Here is a 21,138-nt window from a genome sequence, read left to right as displayed (position 1 = left end):
ATTTACTGATGCATTCTATGGGCACCTACAAGAATGCATGGATCGTGCCAGCCCAAGTAAAACCAAGACTCACTCCTCCAAGAAAAGGAAACCAGTCTGGTGGACCCCTGCCATAAACAAGCTATACAATAGAAGGAGGAAACTAGTACAGAAAAGAGTGCAATCCCAAGAAGGGAAGACATCCCTGATCAGTATCAGCAAGAAACTGTGATCCCACATAAAATCATCCAAGGCGAGCTTTGAAAGAAAAATTACCAAGGACTCCAAAGATAACCACAAGACATTCTTTAGCTATGTCAAGAATCTAAGCGGCAATGCTCAGATCTGCTCGGATTTAGTGCAGAATGGTACAAAATACACTGAACCGACCGTTATCACCAACATCCTGGCAGACAGGTTCAGCGCAGACTTCACCCCCCTCTCACCCCCAAAAGGGCCCATAACCATACCAGAAGAATGTAGAGTCCCTGAAATCACAGACACTCAGGTTAAAACAGCCCTCTCCAAAGCCAAAAAGACAGCATCAATGGGACCGAACGGTGTCCCAGGCTGAGTCTTACATGAGCTCAAAGACAAATTAACCCCTCACCTAAACACACTGTTCAAACTCAGCCTATCCACAGGCTATGTACCCACAGAGTGGCGCACAGCAATGGTTATTCCGCTCCACAAAGGTGGAGCCACAACAGACCCCGGGAACTATCTCCCAATAAGCCTGACTAGCTTGGTCTGCAAGGCTATGGAGCGCATCATCATGGAACTCATTAAAAGAGACATTGGGAACCTCCAAATACTGGATCCTACCCAGTTCGGCTTTGTTAAGGGCAGATCATGCCTCCTAAACCTGGTGGATATCTTTGAGACAGTTACCAAGACTATAGACGAGGGAAAGGTGGTACACAGCCTACCTAGACCTCGCTAAGGCCTTCAACACCATTCCCCATTCTGGTATTATAGACAAGCTCACCAGCCTGAACGTAAGCTCCTACGTTACAAGATGAGTTGCCAACTAGCTCATGGACAGAACCCACATGGTGAGAGTTGTGGGAGTTAGGTCCGACTCTATACTTGTTACAAATGGCATTCCCCAGGGCTCAGTCCTAGGACCCCTCTTATTCGGCATATACTTCTCAGAGGTACAGGCAAGCACAGGAGGACTATGGCTGACCAAGTTCACAGACGACTGCAAACTAGGGGCTATAATTGACTCTCCAGCTGACACAGACATCCTCCAAAAGGGTCTCACTGAGACGGATACCTGGTGTCAAAATCGTGGCCTCAAATGCCAAAAAGTGCATAGTCATCCCCTTTGGAAAAAACAAAGTACCCACGAACTACCACATAGGTGGTAGTCCCCTAAATACGGAAGATGTAATAAGGGATCTGGGGACCCAAGTAGATAGTAATCTCACCTTTGATAATCACACTGTCAAAGTGGTTAGAAAATCCTTCTACGTCGCCCACCTAATCACAAAAGGGTTCGCATCCAGATCAAAAGAGGTCATTGTGCCCCTCTACTCATCACTCATCAGACCCATCATAGAGTACAATGCCCCATTTGGGATGTACCTTACAAAACACCTGCAACAGCTGGAAAAACCACAGAAGTACCTCATCAAGAGGATCACTGGCCTCGAACAGATGCCCTATGCAGCTCGACTGAAGAAACTCCAGCTGTACTTGTTTGCATACCGCCTACTCTGAGGTGATCTCTGCCTGACATACAAGGCCATCATCAACCCAGAATTGATGGACATGCTCCACCTAAAGAAAACCTTATCCCCTTGAGCCACATGCTGTAGGGATCTAAACCTCACCACAACAATAAATAGGCCGTGCTGGAGGGATAGATTCCTGTACCAGAGACTTCCCATGCTTTGGAACAAGATCCCAATCTACATTACGCAGAGCTCCTCGCTAATGCTCTTCTTTTGAAGAGTGTTAGCGAGGCGCTGTGCCCAATCTACATTAGGCAGAGCTCTTCGCTAACACTCTTCAAAAGAAGCCTTGACGAGTGGATGGGAAGTGGAGAGTTTACCTCGGGGATCACTTCAGTGGCTCTGCTGGACAGAGGCACAGGGAACTAATCTAAGGGGGCGGCGAAAGCCAACATATTATGGCTAGGCTTATAAATGCCTTTGGGAAGATAGCCTAGTACCTACCTATGAACCTACAGAGGACAGAAGGACTAGCAGAAGAAAATCTTATGCAAGAAAATGGAAAAGATTCTGCTCCTGGAAACAATCCAATGGGAGCAGTACCTTTCAACCTTCCATCCCCTCTCATCCTGTATTACTTAGCAGAGTTGCTCAATAGTGGCCTCTCCTTCTCCTCGATTAAAATACATGCCTCAGCCATCTCTGCCCATTATGATTCAGACCCACCCCTCTTCTCTCATCCTTTGATTAAGCAATTCCTTAGAGGGGCTTCTAATATCAGGCCTGCCAGAAGACCACCTACTCCATCCTGGGACCTGAATTATATGTTAGAGAAACTAACCTTACCTCTGTTCAAACCTGTCACTTTTAACAGAATTGAAATACCTCTTCTGGAAGACTGCCTTCCTACTAGCTTATCACCTCAGCTAGAAGGGTCTCAGAACTTCAAGCTGTCATGGCTGTCAAGCCCTTCATAATTTTCCATGTAGACAGAGTCTCCCTGAGGACTAATCCCGCACCTTCCCACCTTCTTTCCCAACCCTCAAAACAAGAGGGGGAAGAATTCTACACTTACTAGACATGCACAGACAACTCAGATACTATCTGGACCACACTAAGCTATTCAGAAAAACTGACCAGCTTCTTGTAAGTTTTGCCCCAGGGGCAGAGGGGAAGCCAATCTCCAAACAAACCATTTACAAATGGATTTCACACCGTATCCATTCTTGCTACAGACTACATGGGAAACCCATCCCTAAGTCGATCCGTACCCATTCCACTAGGGCAACCTCCACTTCCACTGCCTTCCTCAGAGGAGTACCTACCAGGAAGATATTGGAAGCAGCCACCTGGACCTCTGTCCATACCTTTACAGAGCATTACTACGTACCTCTCTTTTATAAGTCTAGAGCAGGGTTTGCCTCTGCAGTTCTGCAGGGCCTCCAGACCCATACCTAGGACTCTACCTATTTTTCTACCCTTTACCTCAGCTCTGGGAATTCTCCCACAAGTGATGACTGCAACAGTGAAATACGAAAAGCATAGTACAGTTGTGTACACTGACCATAGATGTAGATGTTCGAGTGTATTCACTGTTGCAGTCTTGGTTTCCCTCCCTCCATCCCCCATTTTACATCTTCCCCTAGGGTGATGCATGCTTCCTAAGGTGGCTCTTAGCCACCAAGACCACTTCTCTCTGTTCCCTTGTGCTTCTGACGGATTAGGGTAAGAAAAACTGATATAATGATGTCGGCTGCCTTGCTTTATAGTACTGACAACCTGACGTCAGACTACAGGCGACAGCAGCCGGTGTACAAAAACATTGACTTTGGTATTCCGGACGGCCGAGGACTACCACAGCAGGGATAACCCACAGGTGATGACTGCACAGTGAATACACTCTAAAATCTACATTTATGGTAAATGTACACAACTGTACTTTCCACTTTCTACGGTATCACTTGTGAAATCCTCCATGGATACTGGAACCCACACAGGATCTCCTGTGTCATCCAACAGGAATTCAGCATTCCAGTCTTTATGCCTTCAAGCTAACCACATGGTTTCTCCATTTCCAGTGATAGACAGTCCAGGCTTTCTTCCCCAGTTCGCAGTATTATCTTGGCCACCCAGAAAGGTTCCACCAAGAAAGTCTACAGAAGCAATTGAAAAATATTTTCTATTTGGGCTTCTAACCAGAATATTGACCATTTTGCAGCACCAGCTTCATCCATTCTTCTTTTTCTAACAACCCTTTTTAAAGAAAAAGCTAGTTTCTCTACATTTAACCTTCAGTTGGCAGCAATTTCAAATTTCCACTCTGGAAACAAATCTTTTTCTCTGAGTTCTTCCAGATTGTGTAAGACATTTTTCTCCTCCGTCCACCAATAAAGGACTCTTCTCCTTTTTGGGACCTTACTGTGGTTCTTCATGGTTTAACTCAGAAGCCTTTGAACCATCAGACAAATGTAATCTGAAGTATCTTTCATGAAAAATTATCTTAGTAGCTATTACTTCAACAAAAAGAATTTCTGAACTCCAGGCCCTATCAGCTAAACCTCCTTACATTGTGTTCCATAAAGACAGAGTGTCTCTGCAGACCTACACTTCCTTTCTACCTCAAGTGGTGTTTGAAAATAACATCAGCCAATCCATACAATTGCCATTCTTCAAATTTTATGAATAAAGGAGAATATATGCTTCATCTCCTTGATGTGCACGGGCAACTACATTTTTATTTTCACAGAACAAAACAGTTTAGGAAGTCAGATCAGCTTGGGTCAGGTAGTATCTAAGCTTACTCTAGCCAAATGGATTACTGTTTGCATTTCATTAGTTTATTCTCAAAAAGGACTAAATTTACCACAACTTCTTCAAGTTTATTCTACTCTGTCTATGGCTACTTCATCTGCCTTTTGGTCAAGGACTTCCATTGATGACACTGGTGCTGCAGCTATATGGTCAAAGACTCATACTTTTGTTATGTATTACAAGTTGGACATTTCCAGAAGCAGAGCTTCTTTTGGTTTGACAGTGCTCCAGTGGACTATGTAGTTGTGAGGACTTTGTCTCATTAGTGAGGAAGAATGAAAAGGACAACATCAGACTTGTAAGTTATGTACTCATCATAACTTAGCATCTGAGTTGTCCATTTCATTCTTCCTCACCTTCTCTCCCATCCATTCCCCATCCTTGGCACTTCTGGAAGTACCTTTTAGACTGTATTGTAAATATTCAGTTCCAGGTTTGAGCCCTGAATTTCTTCTGGCTATGTCTATGTCTGTCTCTTTCATAAAGTGGAAGATTAGGTAGCAAACTCGATCGGAGGTAATGAGGATGGAATATGACATTATGAGTAGGGGGAGGAGGTTGAGAGCTGGATCCAATGCCTTCTTCGAGGATCGTATCCAAACTCATTGGTGAAGAAGAATGAAAATGGGCAACACAGATGCCAAGTTATGATGAGTACATAACTTACAATATAGTTCCTATTTCAACCCTCGGTTCACAGATAGTTGACCTTAAATGACCTGTTCTAACTTCTATGTAACTCCTTAATTGACCTGTTCAAATTTCTTTGTGACTCTCAAGAGACATAGCTGTGGTATATTCCTAGTTTTAATACGGAATTGAAATCAGAATACAAGAAAACCAATCACAGTATACAAAGTAGAAAAAGGCATTAATACAAATGCCCTATTTCCCTTCAGTACCGCAGATGTCATTTGCCACCTTCACGAACAGATGTAGTCGCTGTTAGCTCTCGAGCTTTAATGTTGGTTTGTGAGTAAAGCAGTGTACATATATCTAGTTTTTCTATAATGTATTTTTCCATTATATTTTCTACACTTCTATGTAATTTAGCATTACCATTGTTGGTATTCCTTTTTCTTAATTTATACCCTTGTGGTTGCCCCTTTTTACCCTTGTTGGTAACTTTACTTTCCTTCTGTTCTTTTCTTTCTATATAAAAAAAAAGTTTTCTTTTTTCTTGTTAGTGCATTATTTTTCATCACAATGGCTGAAAAACTATCAGGATTTAAGAAATGTAAGGCCCGTCACCACAAGATTCCTTTGTCAGATGCACATGATTCGTGTGTGTACTGTTTAGGCCCTGCGACGTACATAAGGCCTTTAACCCACAGGCCTTAGTAGACCGTAAAAATAAGCTTATTTTAAAAGGTTTGCTCCAGATTACCTTTTCTGAGACTATATCTGGGACTCAAACACCCAAGAAAATTGAGAAAAGGGAGGTCAAGAAGCATCCTTCAGACCCTTCCAGATTCTCTAATCCCTACTCAGATCCTACTACAGAGCCATCTCTTAAGGTATCCAAAAAATGATTGGATCAAATTCATCGGATCCAAAGTTTAAACCATTGGATATAACAGTTTCTGAGACAGATCAACATTGTCTAATCAGACACATTAGGAGCTGAAGAAGCTTCCTCGGAACCGTTATGCATTTTCTCTGGATCCAGTACTTTCCTGTCTTCCGTCGTTTTTCCTAGGGAGATGGCACAACTCCAGGACCCCTTCAGTTGCCTCTTTTTCTCATTCTTGTAGGAGTTTGACAGAAACTGATGTGGATAGAATGATAAGGAAATTTCTCTTGACACAGATTCAGATAGCAGTTCTCCCGGATTTTACCATATCAGGTCTGCAGACCTTTACCAGTACTACTCCACTAGTTTGGCTCCCTCTCTGATCCAACCTTTGGTTTCGAAGCACTTAGATTCAAGATTTCCAGGGCAATCCGTGTTGGATCCAAAGCGAGTTATATCTTTCACTCAGATACCTTCTCTGAGTGCACCGACTCCAAGTGTGTTGAAACTGGATGACTCTCAGAGCGGTAGTGTCATTGCTGGATCTGAGATGTTGGAGTCAACTCCGAAGTTCTCGGAGCTGTCTCTGCCCCTCAGAGCCTCGACATTGGACAGCTCAGCTCCAGCCTGTGCCTTGAGTGAACTGCCTTCGGGTCAGATGGAGCCTATGGTCCAGAAGCCTGTCTTCTTGGCAGCATCGGCCTCCTCTGTCTGGGGCATTCTGTTTTTGTAGTAGAGAGTTTTCTCCACTTCAAGAGAAAGTGCAAAAGGAGGCACTTAACTCCCTCAAGAGTCTGTCATGGAAGGTCTTGATTTCGATGAGTGAGAAGGATCTCCAGGATCACTACTTGACTTCTCCTTTGGAGACATCCTGTTGACCCTTTAGCAGAGGGGTGGTTGGTCTACCAGTAATCCTTCCCAACAGGAATCAGTACTCCTGTAAGCCTTTGGAGTTGGCCCTTCTACCTGCTGGGTGACCCTGCCCGTTGATGAGCTTATTGATTTGAGCTCTCGACGGTTGTGGAAGGATTCTGACTGTATGGAACCAATCCCCAAGAGACCAGATAAGATCCTGGCACCACTGGAAGGCAAGGAATTTTGGAGTGAAGGAGTACCAGTAGATTCCATGGTTGTAGTAGTGGCCACAAAAAAGGAACTCGCAAAACAGAGTTCCTCTGTTCATCCCCCTAACAGGGATTTTAGAGTGATGGACAAATTCGAGAAGCATGTATATGCTTCAGTGACTTTTGCACTTAAGTTGCTGAATTATCTGGCACATTTCACCAAACTTCAGAGGGATTTGATTAAGAGTTCTCCAAATTCCTTTCCAAGACCATAACTCCTGAGGCAGAGACCTCTATTGCCTTACAGTTGGCTACCATACAGTCCATTTCAAATTCGTCTGTGAACCTCATTTCACATGCAGCTGAAGTTACCTCAAGGGCGGTGGGTTCAGGCATTTCCGTTAGGAAACATGCCTGGATGCACCTGTGCAATTTCATGGAGTCCTTCAGACCTCCATCAGTGCTCCCTTTGATGGAAGTTCTTTGTTTGTCCCCAGAATTAAAGACACACTATCCAGGTGTGAGCAGGATGGTGAGACCCTGTCTGCAGTGGGAGTTCATTTTTCAACTCCTCAAAGAACCTTCTCTAGGAATCAGCAAGGTGGTTGAAAAATGTGGTTCAGAAAATCCCAGGGTCTTTTCCATGATCCACATAGAGATAGTTCCCCCAGGGGCATAGGTGGAACTCTAATAGAAGATGCCACCCATGCTGCACAGGAGGCCAACAGAATCAAGGAGCTAGGGACACTTTCTTTGACAGGTCCTACCAGTGCTCCTGAAAGGAGGCCCAATTGTCCACCTCTGAAGGCAGTCGGGGGGGGGGGGCATCTATCCCTGCACCAGACAGTCTGGATAGAGATTCAAAAGATAAATGGGTTGAGAGGATTATTTCCATAGGTTATATAATACCATTTTCCCTTCTGGTCCCTTAACAAAAAATAAAATTCATGATGTTCCTCCACCCATTCTGAGGAAAGAAGCAGCACAACAAATAAAATAGCTGCTAGAAAAAAGTCATCCATGCGGTCCCTCTAGACCAGAAGGAATCCAGAACCTACTTGAGATTCTTTTTAGTGCCAAAGAAAACAGGAGACTGGAGACAAGTTTTAGATCTCAGCATTCTGAATAAATCTGTTCTGTACACGAATTTTCAAATGGTCAGTGTTCAATCCATTTTGCCTTTCCTGCACCAGGACAACTGGATGTGCTCAGTAGATCTTCAGGATGCGTTCTGTCATATAAAAATGCACGGATAATCCAGACGATAGCTACACTTATGACTGGGAGCCAGTCATTACCAATTCAGAGCTTTGCCCTTTGGCCTCACCACAGCCCCCAGGGTGTTCATCAAATGCATGTAGTAGTGGCAAGCCAATTGAGACTGCAGGGATTCTGGGGTGTTTACTTACTTGGAAAACTGGCTCCTGACTGCTCTGCCCAGGCAAGCACGAGATTATGTGTTTTTTATCTGTGCTTCCACCTGGGAATTGCCATCAATCACAAGCAATCCTAACTGGAACCATTTCAGGTAGTACAGTTCATAAGAGTACTGTTCAATATAGTATCAGTTACAGTCTCCATTCCTTTACCAAGAGTACAGACTGTTCAATTTCAAGTCAAAAAGATAACTCAAAATTCTTCATTGTCAGCTCGATTGATTCTCCAATCTTTAGGATCAATGTCTGCTAAAATAGTTTTGGTTTTCTTAGCAAAATGTCATATGAAAATTCTTCAGTGGACCTTAGCGACTCAGTGGTCTATTCTACACCAAACTTTGTCCATCCAGATCAAAATAAATCAAGCATGCAGAAATGATCTCTTGTGGTGGATTCACTCAGATCAGATTTTTACAAGGCTGCCCCTTCATCCTTCCTCAACTCAAGGCCATAATGACTACAGACACTTCTCCAACAGAGTGTGGAGGGGCACTTCTTGGGAAAGACAATCCAAGGCATATGGTCACCTGAGGTGGCCGACACGCATATCAGCATCCTAAAAATTTTGTGGTACATCAACAAACATGGAGGAACCAGATCTTACCCCTTGTGTTGAGAAGCTCTGAGAGTGTGGCAGTCAGTGATCTTATTCAGTCAGTTTCTGATAGCAATACACATTCAGGGGAAATCCAGTGTGATACCAGACAGGTTGAGCAGACCCATTTTATTGTCTCATGAGTGGTCTCTCAACATGAGAGTTGCGGAAAAGATATTCTGCCAGTGGGGTCAGCCTTGCTGCAACCTCTTTGCATCTCCCCTCAACAACAAGTGCAGCAGGTTCTTTGCCCTGATACCGCCACTGGGGGGATCACTGGGAGATTATCTCCTCCATAATTGGCTTGGTCTCCTGTTTGCTTGCCTCCAACCCCCCTAATTCCCAGGTTTCTTGAGAAGGCATCTCATTTGAAGAGCACAGTCGTCCTCATTGGCCCTTATTGGCCTTGTCAGATTTGGTTCCACTTTCTTTGGCCTGATATAGTTCACCCTCCATAGATTCTGGATCCAAGTCCAGACCTCCTGTTTCACCTGCCAGACATGATTCACCCAGACATTTTAGGCCTGAAGTTTACCATATGGTTTCTTTACTTAAATTGATAGCTAGACAACCCAGGCTCTCCTCCCCTGTCCGTCACATTCTTTTGTCTTCCCATAAAGCTTCCACTAGGAAGATTTATAAAAGTAAATGGAAAATATTTGTTTTCTGGGCACAACAGAAAGACATTGACTCTCTTTAAGCACCAGTACCCAAAGTAATGGAGTTTTTGGCTACAGTTTTTAATGAAGGGGCAAACTCCTTGACTATTAAAGTACAACTAGCTGCTATTTCTGATTTTCATATAGGAGTAAATAATTCCATCTTAGCTTCTTCAAAACTTTAAGGCCTTTGTAAGAGGAACTTTTCTTCTGAGACCCCCTTTTAAAGATTCATCTCCACCATGGGATTTAAATATAGTTTTGCAAGCTTTGACTTGATCTCCTATTTGAACCATCAGTAAAGTGTGAACTGAAATTTTTAACTTGAAAAACTATTTTTTTAGTAGCCGTAACCTCTACTAGAAGAGTCTTAGAACTTCAAGGCTTATCTTCTAAGCCTCCTTATTTAATTTTTCATAAAGATAGGGTATCATTACAAGTCCATCCATTCTTCCTTCTTAAAGTGGTGTCAGAATCCAACATCAGTCAATTTATCAGTCTTCCAGTTTTCTTTCCAAATTTCTGCAGCAAAGGATAATACATCTTACACTTATTGGATGTTCACAGACCGTTATTTTTCTGTTTGCATAGAATGGGAAAATCCAGAAAGTCATGATCAATTATTCGTCTTATTTTCAGAATTAAAATTGGGCAAGCCAGTTACCAAAGTAACTTTAGCCAAGTGGTTAGCTGATTGCATTTCCTTTATCTGTAACAAATTGGGCTTATCTTTGCCAAACTCTTTGAGAGCTCATTCAACCAGGTCCGTGGCGACTTCATCAGTGTTTTTATCCAGATCTTCCATGGATGACATTTGTGCTCATGCAGCTTGGGCTAATTCTCATACCTTTATTACTCAGTACAAGGTGGATCTGGTCTTGAGGGGAAGAGCAACCTTCTGCTCAACAGTGCTCAAGAATATCCTCCCTTAGGGTCCACCTGGAATTCAGGTAGCTGGGGACAGCGTCTCACTTGTTAAAGAATGAGTGAAAATTGACTACATCAGGTAAAGAAGTTATTTACTCACCATAACGTTCTATCTGTGTTGTGCATTTTCATTCTTCCTCAACTCCCCTCCCTCCAACCCCTTACCATTTTGTTTGTGACTTCTGGAAGAATGAGAAGATGCCAACAGAAGCTAGTGTTCCTGCCTTTGAGCTCCAGATATTAGTTTGTCATTTAATTTTTGATCCTAATTAGCAGAAAGGTCAGCAGACAAGATCTGAGGTATGGAAGAGGATTATGGCATTATGGGTAAGGGAGGAGTTTGGGATTTTTCAGTATCCAAAAGCTGTAAAAGGTGGAAGGCTCGGCCATATTACCAGGTATTGTTGAGTGACTGTAGTCCCCTATTCTGTAGATTTTTCCCCCACATATCCCAGGTGAAAAGTCTGTGAATTTCCAGTCTGTCATGCAAACTATTTTTAATGGTTGCTAGGGAAGTACTGTGCTTGTGTAAGGACAGCCTGATCCAGAAATGGGAGGTGTGTTGGATTGAGTACCTGCAATGCCGTCTGGTGTTGTTGATATGGTGGTTTATGTTCAGGTCTCTGGAGCAGGTGTTTGCCTTATCACTGTGTCTACTTAAGTAAAGGAGTTCGAGTACTCAGCTATTCATAGCACAGAAGGAACCTCTACAGTACTGAGTAGAGGGAAAAAGCTTTTAGCCTAGCATAGTAGCTAAGAGTACTAAAATATTTTCTGACTTTCTGGTTTAGGTGCTTAGATTGATGCATACTGAAGTGGACATTGCACTCAGTGAAGGTCCTATTAAGAGAGGAATAAAATGAGACAATAACTTCTTTGACCTTTGGGAGATACCACAAAGGATAAGTTGTTAACAAAGAAGAAGTCTTGAACCACAACAGAGGTATAGTAGTCAAGGAAAGGTTTATCAACATTGATAACTCAAGTCCCTGCTGACTGTGCCAGATTTAAGTGGAATTTTATGTACAGGGTATGTGGTTGTAATGCTAGATTTACCAAAGGAAGCTATACTGCATTTCTTAGCATTGAGGGTAAGCCCATGATTAACACACCAAGCATTTGCTGTCCAACCCTTGCTGGAAACTTTGAATTATCAGAATGGTATTTGATAGCAGCCCCCATTTTACAGTCATCAGCACGATTTGTTAGTCATAGCCCCTTGAATATTGGCTTATATGTTAGAAAAGTATGCATCAAAGTGGAGAGGCCCAAGGGCAAAGTATTTTTGAGCACCGCTAATGATGTTTTTTGACGAGAGCAGGTACTCTTTGACCTTAACATTGCGGGTTTTGTCATGTAGCTAGTTACGTATTCAGGAAACTGTGTAAGGGTTAATGTTTAAAATGTGGTTTTGGCTGGGGACCATTGAGGTAAGATTAAAATCTTTTGCTACCCTCAAGGCAGAAACACCCCTGTTCTAGTAAAGTTGCACAATGATTAGTAAGTAGAAGTATCTGTAGCAAATGTAGCAAACCTTGCAGTGCTTTAATACATAGTGATGCAGTCTTCCAGTGCTTCATGTACGACACTGATTAATATGAGGCTCTGCACACAAAAAGCTTGATTCAAATACTGTGGTAGATACCTTAAATTATATAGAGAGGAAAATGACATTTTTTTAAGCATTTTGAGTTATTGATGCACCTCATTGCATACCATTGGAGATTGCTCACAAAAATGCATATCCATGTCTAGGATGTTTGATGTTATATATATTTAGTGACAGAGTATGTTAATCAGAAAGGTGGTTAATCTACACAGAGCATTTTCAACGTGATATTCTTCTGAATTTGTTAACTAAACTGTTACGTCAGTCATTCCTTTTCCATAGTTGGATTAAGTAGTTATTTTTAAGTGTAAGTTATTACCACTTTAGTTTCCATTTTGCACAGGATAATGCTTAATCTAATAAATTATTAGAGATCCTGAATCAAGGTAAATTGCATTATAAGCAGTACATTGATCAAGTTGGATAAAGTTGGTCATTTGGTATGTTGTATCAGAGAATGCAGTATAGATGGAAGCTGCAGGTGTATGCTGTAAATATCTTGGAGTAAACCGAAGGCTACTAGAGTTCCAGCAATCTGGAATGACTCGAAAGTGCACGATCAGTTAACTAGATTAATGAAAAACATTGAAGAGGACTAAGGATATTGTTGGATAAACTTTTAATTGTACTGTTGTACTGGGAAAGCAAACAGGATTTTTTTCCAAAAATAGGAAATTCTGTAGCAGTTGTCAATTTCAGCAGGAGGTTACTCCACGCTGCTTACCCAAGGGAAGATAAATCACTGTCTCACAGTTTGAGGTGTGTCCTTATACTGAAAGGTCTTACTTGTCCTGAACCACAGTTCTTAGTGGTTACTGAAGTGATTGTAGTTTATAAAGCAATAATCTGCAAAGAAAGAGCAGTTTAAACACAAGAATAGCATAATAGTGGAACAGTTGAGTTGAAGGGTAATATGAGGCTGCCATAGACAAAAATAATCCTGAAGTAATTGTGTTTTCTGGTGGGTAGAGACGTTATAGCAGTGGTAAGCAGGACTTGTACAGGGTTGATACAGTATATGATGTAATTTGTTGAGTAAATGGAAGAAAGGTACACTGGAACTGAAAGACAGGTATATGGCTGTGAAAAAAAAAGAATCCCCCCTGAAGGTGTTGCATGCATGATGGACTGAAATGAGAAAATAATAGAATACAGAAGGTGGCAGTAAGACTTATTATTGGGGGTAGTGAAGAAAGCCAAGAGTTGTAAGAGTGATAATGAGAGCTATGGTAAAGAATTTGACCTCTGGGAATCCTTCACTTTTAAGTAATGTGCCATAGCTGCTGTGCTGCATATTGAATGTCCCATGTTTAGAAGAGGACGGGGCTTGGTTAAGAGAATATGGTAGCACAGGTGAAAGGCATTAGGAGAGAGAACAAAGAATTTTGAAAATGGTATGCTGTGAAGTTAAAAAAAAAAATAAGGGTACAGTAAGTGTAAGGGGTAGGTAGCAAGTAATATGGAGGAAGAGTTTTTCAAACAAAAAGTGTTAAGTGCAGTTAGTGGAGGAAACCAAAGAAAGAATGCTGTCATTTGATATAGTTTAAGAGATGAATGGTTAGAAAACTTGATGAGAAAATGGTCCTTGGGCATATTATATTATTTAGATATATCTCCCATCCTGGAATTTTAAATAACGAGGTTACCCACTCATTGGTCTATTCCATCTGTTCATGTAGTGTAACATATACAAAAAATAACTATAATTACTATCAGGGGTGCAGTCAAGATTTAGAACTGTGCACTAACTTGTACATCAGCTTTCTGACTTAGCCTACCTCCATGACAGACACTGCATGTTTCTGTAGAGCACATCTTTTAAACACTACAAAAAAACAATGACAGACTTAAGCAAAAGTAGTCAACCACCAGATATTCAAAAAATAAAGATGTCTATAATTGAGTAAAATAAAATATTAGGAGATATGCAAGGGCTGTTTTGAATTTAAATAGTAGCATATCTCATTGTACACAATAAATTATTTTTAAATTATACCCTATGGCATAAACAGTGTCAATAAATTATTTTTAAAGTATACCCTATGGCATAAACAAGTGTATGCCTGCTGCACCATTGACCACTGGTAAGTTTACCCTGCCCCCTACACAGACACCAAATGTCCTTCACGCCACTGTTTTCCTTGTGAACTGTAGTTGAAAAACATGTCTGTGCTGAAAAGACTGAGCACTTTAGATCTGTTTAAATGTGTTGGCAGGCAGTTGTAAATAGGGTTACCACCTGTCCCACTTTGCGAGGGGCAGTCCCTCTTTGGGCAGTTGTGTCCTGCAAATAAATGGCAAAAGTCCTGAGATTTTAGTGCAAAGTTTTTTTCCTATATTTTATGTAATAGTTGCATAAAATAGTTATTCTGTATCTGAAACATCTAAATGTTATAAGAAACAGAATAATCAACTAAAATGCTACAAAAATATACTTTTATATAGGCAGAAAATGAGTTTTGAACTTTGTACTGGCCATGGCTATGTTTTGGCCTGCAAAATCGGATATTTGTACCACAATTGTCCCACTTTGGCCATTTGAAAAGGTGGCAACACTAGTTGTAAATGTATGTGAAGCTTTTATGTAGTAGAAGCATGCTTAATGTAATGTGCATATCTGCTTTATACAAGGGGTGTTTAATAAAGAGACGAGAGCTTGACAGTATACTACTCAGCCCTCCTTTTATCTAAGCATCTCAGTAATTCCCTCCTCCTTGATGGTATTTAGTCATTGACAATATGTCTGCTCTTGCAGGGGTTGGGGGTGGTTCACCAAACCACTAGTGGCTGATGGCCTTTATTGAGCTAATTCCATTGGTGCATGTACTTTTTGTAAGAGAAGCATTGTGTCCCCTATGGTAATGCAGTTCAGGCATCCCTGCTCCAAGGGGGAGGGTTTAGGCTAAATGTTCTTATTACTGGAATATTGGCAAGGACACAACTAATCCTCATGGCTGACTATATGACCCCATTCTGCAGATAGCTCATGCATTAGTGGATCAAGGATGATTCCCACTGCTAGGCAACAAACAGGCTCAAGTTAGATTGAGGGAGACTTGATTTTCAGCAAGTGCAGGGTCAAAAGGCATACAGAAAAAAATGTAAAAACCACTGATCACCCCATTGAGGGCTCACCTCGGCTTTAAAGACTCATGTTTTGACTAGCATATAGCCATGCATTTCTTAGATCGGAAGGCAGCTAGGTAAGGATTGAGGCAGTGTAACTTGGGTAAGATGTATGCATGAGCCAGAGTTTGTTTCTGTGCTAATGAAAGTGTAAGAAGGGACAATGCAAACCAGTAACCTTTAAAATATCACAGCTGTCTTTTTTTTTAATATGTGTAATATGCTGATGTGTGCCCCCCACAGGCTAGTGCCTGGGTCAGGAGCTCCACCCAACCTCCTTTCCAGTTGTTATTACTGAAGATACTCCAAAGTCTGATGGAAGAATTTCTGTGAATTACTCCACATAACAGTAGATGTCTAAGGGTATCATTTGTAATGGGTCATAAGGTTTCCTGCTTACCTGACTGCATACCTCTCAACTGTCCCGAGTTCCTCTGTATTTACTGGTTTTGAGGTGAAAAATCGGGTGCCTCAAATTTCCAAGTGACCCCTTTAATTCACATTTTTTTTTTGTTTTTATGTAGATTATCTTGAGTTGAGTTCAAACCCGCCACCACTGCAGAAGCAACTACTCCCTGTACCCCACCCCACCCAACACACACACACACACACACAAGGCTCGGGTGTTTAGCAGACTGCCATTCACTAATAGAAATGCGAGCGCTGAATTAGCATGATAAAAAGTAATTCACTTTCCAGTCCTTTGGAAAAAAGTGCACTGTTCCTTTAAATGCAGTTCCTTTCTCAGGGGAGACCTCTAAGTCTCCGTGCCCTTCATTGCTTTTCCTGCTGAGTTTTCCAAGTGTCTAAAATTTTGCACAAGCAGCTGTCCCCCTTAAAGCCACACTTTTGTAGCTTTGTGCCTTTAAAGTGTTGATGCGTTTAACACTTTACATTCTGCATGTCTGGCTGTAAGAAGAAGAGGAAACTATTCTCGCACAAAGCACGGCCAGTAACATTCGAGTATTCACATGAAAGTCTGGCACTCGTATCTTATTTATTTGCTTTCTGCTTATTAATGCACCAGTGCATCTCTAAGGCGACCAGGCTCAGGATTACTATATGCAGGACGAAGTAACGATGAATTCCTTGCAGTAAGGGCTGTCGTCCTGCATATAGTAATCCTGAGCCTGGTTATTATTATTACAAACTGAACACATCTGTTGCTTGGATTCCTTTTTTCTTAGGTGAGGTGTTCAGTTTGTAATAATGACTTGTGGCATCCTGTTTTTGCTATTAGTACTGGGACTCGGGAGGGTGGAATCTTCGAATTACCCTGTGAGTTTTGTTGTTGGAATACGTTGAACTCTGCATTCCTGTTTTCATTTATACGTAATTTAGTGAGCTGCGAACCCTGCTCCTAGACTTGAACCTTATTGATTGTCAGACCCCATGTACTTACAAATGCAATGTCTGGTTCTGATGGAAATTAATAGATATAAGAGTATCAACTAACTAAAGCATTACCCTGCACAGAAATGCCTATTGCCTATTAGAAATTTTCTGCATTCTGTGCTCTGCAGCAATTGTGGGGAAATTGAGATGTTACGTTGGATCGTTGTGCTACTCTTTCTGTCAGCGCACTGCACCTGCTGTAATATTTAAGTTCAAGCTCACCGGGAAACAGTTCCACAGTTTTACTTCTGTCCCATTCAATAGTCAGATGTGCAAAATGGTCCCCGGTCTTGAGTTAGCTAAAACAGTGTGCTTTCCTGTTCTCCTGGGACTGCTGCTGCTCTTTGCTCAACAGAGGTGATCATTTGAGCAGCCAGCATGAATTAATCTGCACAGAAACATAGGCATAGCCTGATTGGAACTGGAACAAACGATGAGACGGTGATCTATCTGGATTCAGGATGTAGAGAAGGAACAGGATTATTCAACATTGTTAAGCGAAATGCTATCTCTGGTTTTCCTGACTAGGTGCATTATTTTTGAGCTTAGTTTAAGTTGCCACTAACTTTGTTATTTTGCATTACCTCCAGGCTGCTCTAGATGCTAAGTTGGCAATGTTTTTCATATTCCACTTACCCCACCTACATCATCAACTCTTGTAGAAAAAACACATTTTTTTTAATCTCTATTTTTTTGCCGTTGTTCTTGTCCTTATGTAATTTCAGCTGAAAAATAACTTTTTACATCATCAGATAGGCACACATTCCCCTCTACTCTATTTGCATTACCACTTAATTATGTACTACTGAAGACTGATCCTTAAAATGAATGCAGACAGAGCTTCAACACCTGGATCCTGTTTTTTATTATTGCTGTCTATATTCTGTATTGTGCTGAACAACCGTTGTTTAAGGCACATGCTTCTTCCTTTGCACAATATTCACATTTAGATGATATGAATATTAATCTTTTACATGGGATTGCTACACATCTCTCCTCTTTAACATTGCAGGAAATGACATAACATATATTAAAAAGGTACTAGAAGAAAGCTAGTGTAAATCTGTCTAGTCTTTTAATTTACTGTGTTAGCAGTGGGCTCTCACCTCAAATATAGGTATCCCAGTATCCCATACTTTTTAAATATGTTAGTTGCCTTGCCCTCTACTACTAATACTGGATATGTATACTGCATTACCACCCTTTCTATGAAAAATTATTTTGTAATTTCTGGATTGAAATGTGTTATCTTAATCTGGCTGTCATGCCTCCTAATTACTCAACAGTCCTTCCTATCCAGCCTGTTCTAATCATATATCGTTATTATTGCCATGTGTACCTGTGCTATACTCCCCTTGACTTTCCTTTTTTTTTAGAAAACAGTTCAAGATCCCTAAACCTCCAGTCACATAACACATTCCCTCAAACCCTTCCATCTTGGTTAATTTTTAACTGGATTTCTTTGTACAGTCTGCATTTTTCTGGAGTCACTTTCTCCACTTTAGGCTTACACAAAACTGCATACCATACTGCAGCTGTGATCTTACAAGGAGCAATAATGCACTACAAAGTAGGATAACACTTCTTATCCCAGCAACCCTAGATGTAATCCCCAATATCAGCCTTGCCTTTATGCTGTCATCTCTTGTAAGCTTGACAAACCAGGCTTTTTATAATAATCAGCTCCAAGTTGTAGTCCTTTTCCAGCCTGTTTACTCCAAATCTCCAAGTAAATGCATCACCATGCATTTAGAAGGGTTAGAACTGCCATTTCTCATATTATTTCCCATAATCTTTTTAGTTCCACAGCAAAGCTAACCTTCATTAGATACCATTCCTAAATTTGCTATTATCTATAAAGTTTGTCAGCTTTTCATGTCTTATTTTACGTCAGAGGTGAGCACATTAAATGGAGCTTAGACCAGTGCTTATACCACTCTAGGGCCATATTTTGGTTGTCTGCTCTTAAGTTTGCGTTTGAAAGCTGGTATCTCACAATTCCATTGGAGTTGGTGGGGTTGCATAATTATGTATGCAAATGTTATGTTAATCAACATACAGATTTGTACCTATTGTTCACAGGCCTTTGTCCAGATTTTTGATGTTTCCAGGTTGTAAGATATGCCTGACTGTTGCTATTCTTCAGGAGATTTTCTTAGCTTCTTTAATCTCACTAAGCTTCCATCCCATCCTTGTGTTTAGTAGGCCAGGTGTTTTTTATAGCTTTTAATAGAGATTAAAGTTTGACAGAACTGGGAAGTGTGTAGATACTTCCTGTTTTATAATTGACATCAGAATGGCACTGGGTAAAACTGCATTTCTGAAGCTTAATATAGTTGCATGTGCTGAGAAGAGTAATGCAGATCTGCATCAAGAGTGTATTGTAAGTTTGTCATATAACTGATGCTTCCCTGTTGTCTGTTGCATGTTCTTTATTATGCAAGCTTCTCATTAATGTGAGTAGATCTTCTTTAACATATAGATGGAGTCATTGCCATAATTTGTAATTACAAATAAATAAATAAATAAACAGTAGTTCTGCATGGTTCCACCATCAGTAAGTAGAGTGTTGCCACCAGATTTGCCAAAAAAAGGTCGAAGAGGAACGAGTATAATAAATCAAAGTTTTCTTTTATTAGTTACCTTGTACTACATTATATTCTTTTTTTGGTGTGCAAGATATTGACTATTATGTAAAAATAAGTTGGAAAATGTATTTTTCCTTGTGTAGCTTGGACTTGAGAGTTTTTTGTCTGCAATTTTTTTTTTTATTTTAATGCCCAAATGGTCATTTCTGTATTATCTGTCCAAAATATGCATGTCTTCAAGGAAGCATACATATATATATAAATTACAGCTTTTATTGAATTTAGAATTTAACACAAACTTAAACCTTTTTCTAACACAGCTTTTATTGAATTTAGAATTTAACACAAACTTAAACCTTTTTCTAACAAAAGACCCACATATTAAAATGACTGTAGTTTTTTGGTTTGTGGTTGTGTTTTTGTCCTGCGTCAAGCAGCTTTAAGTTTTTGGCTGTTAATTTGTAATTACCCACAAACTGCTACATTTTACTTAGCATTGTAAGCAGTGTTTCTTTTTGTTCTTTTTCAGGCCTGGTTATGTAGTTCCCACAGGTTTATTTCAAGGAATAAAAGTTGTCAATCCATTGTTTCGAGGCTATTCTCAACAGGTAGACACTTATTTTGTTGTTATTGTGACATGTTTAAGACTTCAGCTTTTCTGAAGAAATCTGTTCATTTAAAAATGTTTGTTGGCATGTTTTCGTTGTAATTTAAGATAATGGTTAGTACCAAAGTTGCTTTACATATCAGTGCATATGGTAAGAAAAAAAGGAGCCACTGTGGCCTTTCCCACTTTTTCCTTCTTTTGACTGGTTTTCTTTTTGAACTTGGAGTTAATTTGGTTTGCATAACCTTTTTACTGCAGGTTGTTTAGGAGGTTTGGTGGGGGAGCTCCCTCTTACAGGGAGTGTAACGGTATGTACTTATAGAATAACACTATAAAACATCTGACCATCAGGTAGCACTGCAACATTAAGAAGTTCTTCATATTGATCACTGCTGCAGAAGCTAAAAATATAATGGCTGAGACATGGATGCATGGAACTGATCCCCAAGAATTTTATTACATAAGCACTTTTGTCAAGTCAAATACAAGACTTCATCAGATAATTTTCAAAAAGAAGCAATCACAATTAAATACTAATACAATCACCTGACCCACAAAACAGTTAAACATTTAAAGAGATAAAAACACACTTGTCCCTACCAAAATTACTTTCCCAATAAAACAATTTTTTATATATCTATAAACTATACATCTGTATAATATGAGAAATAAAAACATATAAAATACAGCACATGATGAGTAAAAAACAAAAATATAGATGATAATAAATAACCATTGCATATAAATCCCCACATCATAAATATGAAATGTAGGCAATTACATATACTGTACCCTCAGTTTTAAAACACAACCAATAGACACCATTTCATTTAATCCTGGGTAACCAACAGCCCCCAGACGTAAAGTCCAATATAATTCCCTGCTTCCCAATGTATACTACCATGGACCACCTCTCTCCTTGTTTTTTACCTAATCTGTGTCTTTGTTTTTGTGGTTACAGTGTTTGTGGACTGTCGTTTTCATTCCACAAATATAATGGGTCATATCCTGCCAAGGATGTAGCAGTTTGCCAGCTTGCGAAGCTTCAGGACACCTTCCATGTGCCTGAACTTTCTGGTAGCTTGATCTAAGCTGACTAAAAGACACATTTGGGTGTGTCACCCTTCAGATCTTTCCTGCTGCTGATGAA

At 40.5% G+C, this 21,138-nt stretch overlaps 1 protein-coding gene across 2 annotated transcripts in view; it reads left to right on the top strand.

The window, feature by feature from the left end:
• Positions 1-21,138, top strand: part of USP33 (ubiquitin specific peptidase 33) — a 1,637,494-nt gene that overhangs the window by 479,626 nt on the left and 1,136,730 nt on the right. For both annotated transcript variants that reach the window (XM_044085858.1, XM_044085859.1), the window contains exon 9: positions 19,911-19,989. In XM_044085858.1, coding sequence (XP_043941793.1) covers positions 19,911-19,989 — 79 coding nt within the window. The remainder of the gene's footprint in view (positions 1-19,910; positions 19,990-21,138) is intronic.

This window comes from Protopterus annectens, chromosome 10.part0 (genome assembly GCF_019279795.1).
Source record: "Protopterus annectens isolate FY-2018-M chromosome 10.part0, PAN1.0, whole genome shotgun sequence".
Taxonomy (NCBI): domain Eukaryota; kingdom Metazoa; phylum Chordata; order Ceratodontiformes; family Protopteridae; genus Protopterus; species Protopterus annectens.
The sequence above is the reverse complement of the archived record's forward strand: the minus strand, read 5'-3'. Positions and strand labels throughout refer to the sequence as shown.